The 5,722-nt window shown below is 46.9% G+C and overlaps 1 protein-coding gene and 1 long non-coding RNA gene across 2 annotated transcripts; both read right to left on the reverse strand.

The window, feature by feature from the left end:
- Window positions 1-286: 286 nt before the first annotated feature.
- On the reverse strand, window positions 287-2,381 carry LOC119326141 (serine/threonine-protein phosphatase 7 long form homolog). Its single transcript, XM_037599853.1, has 6 exons — window positions 2,162-2,381; window positions 1,796-2,016; window positions 1,408-1,720; window positions 1,243-1,339; window positions 1,066-1,167; window positions 287-729 (listed from the first exon to the last, which is right to left on the reverse strand). The coding sequence occupies exons 1-4, from the start codon at window positions 2,207-2,209 to the stop codon at window positions 1,331-1,333; spliced, it is 591 nt and encodes a 196-aa protein (XP_037455750.1). The 5' UTR covers window positions 2,210-2,381; the 3' UTR covers window positions 287-729; window positions 1,066-1,167; window positions 1,243-1,330.
- Window positions 2,382-3,251: 870 nt separating this feature from the next.
- LOC119323559 lies at window positions 3,252-4,285 on the reverse strand. The gene is made up of 3 exons (XR_005156401.1): window positions 4,179-4,285; window positions 3,856-4,011; window positions 3,252-3,320 (listed from the first exon to the last, which is right to left on the reverse strand). It is a non-coding gene; the product is annotated as an uncharacterized LOC119323559 (long non-coding RNA).
- Window positions 4,286-5,722: the final 1,437 nt, after the last annotated feature.

The raw sequence follows: 5,722 nt of genomic DNA on the forward strand, positions 1-5,722 counted from the left end.
TGACCCTTTTGGAAAAGTTAAGCAGGATTTGACCCCACATCGAAAGTATTTCACGAATCTGACCTTTTATCCATCGCTCCTGCGACGACGGCGCTATGCAGCACAGTATAGCGCCTCAACTCATGGCGCCATGAGGCAGCCAGCGTGGTACGATCAGTCCACCATAGCGCCGCCACAAGGGGCGTTGTGCTTCAGAGCATAGCGCCATAAGAAGAGGCGCTATGGTTCATACCATACTGCCACTATGCCCTGATTCAGACTATAGCACCACACGCATACTCTTTCATGATTCATGACCGGGCGCTATGCTTGGCAAGAAGTTGATAAGTTTACAAGAATTTCACAGTTACGAAAACTTCACAGCAAGTCTACAATAACGACAAGTCCAGAATTACGACAAGTTTACAAATAGAAGCTAACTATGACAACTTCAATAGTTCACCAAGACATCTACTTCTTCCCCCTCGCCTGCCTCACAACCTTCTTCGTCCCTGGCTCCACCCCGACCCTCTTCAACCTCCTCAGAACCTTCTTCGGTGCCGGCTCCTCCTTGTCCTCAAACTCGTTCTCGGACTCGACAACGGTCCTCTTTTGTTTCTTGTTCCATGCCTCCGGTGTATAACGGTTGAAGGTCTTCCTAGGCTTTAAGTTGAAGTGACGCCGCTCAGTAGGCTGACTAGGCTGAGGCGCATCATCCATAAACCCCCTCAGGGTCATCTCGTCGGCCGCCTGAAAAATAAGGAATGTGTTTGAGTGGAATTGCATCCAGCAAGAAGTTCAGCATTTTGTTTGAGTAAAGATAAATCATAAAGTAACATATAGCTTGTTTGTGGAACACAATTCACAAAATAAGAATCATAGCATCAACTTTGAAACATGCAACAAGCAATGTTCAGTTCATAACTCCACATGGTAATTAGCATTACATGTGGGGATTCTAGAACTACACTTATACATATATAGGGGTGCACACATGATGATGGGAACATTCGTGTATGCAATCACAGCATGATGAATATTTTATATGCAAGAATTAAAACATATATGGTAAAACAGATTTCATACCTCCTCTTCAGAAGAAGTGGACCTCGACTGGGTGGGCATGTCGGCCTCGACAGTACGGCAACCAAGAAGATGAGCTAAGGAACGTAACCGAGTAGCGCTACACTGTGACATTGCGAAAGAGAGATTTTATTGGATTTGAACACAGAACATGTACACAAGAAAGCTCTTACGACATACCTTAACAAACTCTCCAAGGGCATTCTCAGAATCCCTGCCCTGAGGTTGTGCGAGTGCTTGGCCGGCTTCACTAATCTGGCGCGAGATCTCAGTGGCGCTATGAAAACAAACATGTCAACAAGAGAGCTCTAGTTATGTTGATACGTTGAAAGGGACAAAACTTACAATAAAGTTGATCACAGGAGCGAATCCGGTTTGTCTGCCCTCTCTGATGAGCCTGTTGTACTCAAGGTTGGCAGTCCCTTCAAAACCTGTGGGCGCCTCCAATATGCCCTCCTCATAAGCAGACGGGCATAACTCAACACGGGACTCGCTAAGAAACCAACGAAGATATTTGTCAAATGCAGCTTCATCGTACTCTTGGAGATGTACTTGTCGGTTATCATTAGCCACCCTCACGACGTAATTCCATTTCTTGATGAACTTGTCATGATATGACTCCCAGTTCTTGATCTTCTTCTGCTTCATTTTGTCCAAGCTTCATATTGACAATGACAAGTATTAGTAGCCTGAAATAGTATCACAATGCTAAAGACAGAAGATGCACTCTCACCCGTGAAGCGCGACACCTGTGTCCTTCCACTTCGGCGGTGTATCCTGAAATAACCCAAATTGGGTCATCACACGTTGTGGAAGGTGGAACTCGACTGCATATAAGCATATCAATGGGCACCGCATCAGCCAAAGATGTGATTCCTCCGTGCACTTCGGGTTCAACTGGAAATCAGGGATGAAAGCAAAATTGTCCCGCGGTCCATATGGCTGCCATGTCACCTGAAAAATAGAACAAGCAGGGAGCCAATAGAAAAAATTCGAGCTAATGATATGCGTCTAATGTTAACATTTATGACAATAATATGCAACATTAAAAAAACTCAGACAAACTTGGAAATTTCAATATTAACATGACAATTATTACCTGCTCAGAGGTTAGCGTGTCAAACTCATTGGTGTACTCCCTGTACATCCTGTTTGGGTCACCAGTGAACTCCGAAACCTCATCCCACTTGTACGCCCATGTAGGCTTCCGTAGCGGATTGTCATGATCGTCCCAGGCGTCGTGACCAATCACTCTCGGTCGTCCAACTGAGAAATGTTCCCACAACCAAACCGAAAGTAGGACCAATGGACCACCAATACTAGCTTCATCTTTGCGCCTACAACACGCCTCATCCAACTGCACATAGAGGCACAAGCGGTATGATTAGAAAATGTCTGCAGATGTAATATCATGAAAAAAATATGTACAAGTGATTACCTGACGAACCCCAGCTCTGTTTACTATCCCAACCAGATAATGCATTCAGCCACATCCACGAAGCGGTCCTGCCACCACCGTCGGCAAACAGAGTCCTCGAGATCACATACCACAAGTATGCGTGTGCATATTGTTGCACCATCTCCTCACTAGCATCATCGGGGCACTGACTAAAATGTTCTACAATCCAGACATAAGTCGCGCCGGCGGGGACTCTGTTTTTAGTTGGGTCTTCCGGCACCGCAGGAACTGCACCGATAAGCTCAAACATCCTACCGCGCCAACCAGCAGCACCAGTGCTAAAACAAACAGGAACTCCCTCGATGGGAAGTGCCAGGATCATCGAAACATCCTGGAGAGTCACAATCATCTCCCCAGTCCGGAGGTGAAAACTGTGAGTCTCCGGCCTCCAGCGGTCAACAAGCGCGGTGATCGCACAAGGGTTCATGCTTGGCGTCGACCGAGTGACAAGCTGGATGAATGGAAGGAGTCCCAGCCTCTCAATGTACTGTGTGTACCGCTCATCATATCTCATCTTATTGGATGAAGCCTCATGAGCCCTCAGGCGCAGGGGACAAAAGACCTGCAAAAATACAAGTTAGAACATTATAGATCCATGTAAACTAAGAATACAAACTAGAATAAATCGGTGACAAAATATTCAACTGTACTGAAAAATTCATTTGAACACTCCAATTGGCAGTAACATCAATGTACTGACAAGTATGAACTAGCATTATCAATATGTATTACCTGTCTCTCATCCGCCATAAGCCGCCCACGGTGACCCTTATCATAATGCTCACTGAGAAGTGTCATCCTACATATTTGAAAAAAAAAATCATAACTTTAATCATTCAGAACATACAAGGAAAAGGTGCATAATAAAATGATGCCGATGTTAGCCAATTGTCGTAGTAGCACCAATCTGTGTCTTGATAAACATCAAAGCTGCATTTAGCTAATTAGACTACTCTTTCAGCGGGTGTGCTTAAATACACCGCTACTAGCTAATCAGATCATAGCTAATGTAATCATGCTAGGAATGTTAATCCTTGTTTTAATTTTCAAGAGCAGCCCAAAATGTGTAAGCTATGAATGTTAGTATAAACTGACACAGCAAGGAAGCCTTTGCTTCAATGTGCCTGATCAGCCAAGTTTGATTTTTGATTTAGATAGAACCATGGAGCCCCTGATTGGTTTCAGAAGATACGTTGAAAATGGAAAGCATTTTGCATTAACTTCATAAGTGAAACAATTTCAAAAATATGGGAATATAGCGTGCTGATTTGATGCATACCAAGAAAATCCATTGTTTATACTAGCATATAGTGAAAAACTATGGGACAGAAAACCTGTTATTACGCAGCAGCACCCCAATATCTTTGTTTCATTCAGCAGACCCGTCAGTGAAGATGCCGAAGAGGGTCCTGATGGGCAACAACGGCCGTGGACATCTACACCCCTGCTTTTGGCATCCTTCCTACCGCGTGACCATGCTCGAAGTGTTCCTAATCAGAGAAACAGTAAAGTAGTCTCGAATGCTTACTCAATACAATCACAATAATCCATACAAAACTGTAGCATGATGATGAACTAGGGTTTCACCTAAACATGCAAAAATAGGGCCAATGTAATGATTTTGTCGGATGAAATTGAGGGGATCGGAGGACAATACCTTTAGGGATGGATGGGCGACGAAATCCACGACAAAAAGCTTAAGATCCGGCCGATTTTGAGTGAAGATTTGAGAGGGGGAGAGAGGGGCGCCGCCGCTGCTGTCTCTGTTCGACGGTTACACGCTGGCAGCGTCATGCCGCCGTGAGTCGAGGCAATATAGTGTTGAGCATAACGCCGCCTTCGCAGGCGCGATGAAAAAGGTTAGATTCGTGAAATACTTTCAATATGGGGTCAAATCCCGCTTAACTTTTCCAAAAAGGTCAAAACAGTGATTTTGTCCCCGCTGCTGGTCGAGCTGTGGTGGTACTATATTCCTCTGGAAGGATGGAACGCGCGTGGTACCATCAGCAGCTGATTTCCGCTGCAGGAAGCTGTTTCTTGTCCAGGCAGGCCGTGGTAAAATGGTCATGTCGGTCGTGCCTGTGAGGCCGTGAGGCAGCCTAGCGGTCTGAACACACGCGTTCCTTCCGGTTACTCCGATGGCGTAATGATCCGACCGGTCGGTAACGTTCTTGGCCCAAGATCGACGACGGCGACACGGTAGTCCCATCGCTTGTCGTAGGTTCACAACTTAGTGGCCGGATCGACACGGTTTGTTCAATCAGTTGATCAAAGACTAGACAGATGGGACGGGAGCCGTGCTCCGCCGGGCAGGCAGCGAGCACCGAGCGCAAACCTCTGGTGCTATGCTATTCTTGATTCGCTGACGCACTGAATGGACTGCCGCCTGCTCCATTTCTTATACTACCGGCCTTGCCGATTACTGCATGGAACGGGATTGCTGCTTTGCTCGCACGGCGCCTGCAGCTCCTGCATGCATGCGCTAGCTTATCCTTCCCGTCATCGTCATGCTGTCTTATTACCGTCGCCGGCGTGCAAGGTGACCACGCACGCAAGTTCATCGATAGATTTGCTAGCTAGCTGCTCCAATGTCTAATCAGGCGATCCGATCGATCTTGTGGTTTCTTGTAGGTGGAGTACTAGGATGACTCGGTACTCGGACTAGAAAAGATCAGAAAAGAGTTACTGCTAGGACACGAAGTTGATCGGTCGTGCGACGTCGCCTCCCGCTTTTTATCGTGGCGGTCGAGCTCATGGATGGATCGTCGCTTTTCACCCGGGCCGACAGCGAAACAAGTGCCAAAGCAGGGTGTCGATCACTTGGTAATTAAACAAACTCAAATTTATCACGCGCAAACTCAAGACCTAACTAAAGTACGGTACGTTTACTTCATCACTTGGGTACCACCACCCAGAAGAAGCCGGTGGAGAAGTACGTAGTACGTGCCGTGCAAACTTTGGCCGGCTAGCTACTCACGAAGAGCCGACGGCATCGATGCGAGATGACACACACAAAGGACGGCCCTACAGCCGTCTCGTTTGCCATGCCGCGGCAGCTGCAGTGGGGTACAGTGTAGTACTAGTAGTGAGAGTGTGCCACTCACATGCATGCAAAGCAAATATCCAGAGGGTGAATTGCTTTGCACGACGCGTGCACCGCACCAATGCAGCCATGTCCATGCCGGCATGCTCCCCGGCGCG

The sequence above is a fragment of the Triticum dicoccoides genome, chromosome 6B, assembly GCF_002162155.2.
Source record: "Triticum dicoccoides isolate Atlit2015 ecotype Zavitan chromosome 6B, WEW_v2.0, whole genome shotgun sequence".
NCBI classification, from domain to species: domain Eukaryota; kingdom Viridiplantae; phylum Streptophyta; class Magnoliopsida; order Poales; family Poaceae; genus Triticum; species Triticum dicoccoides.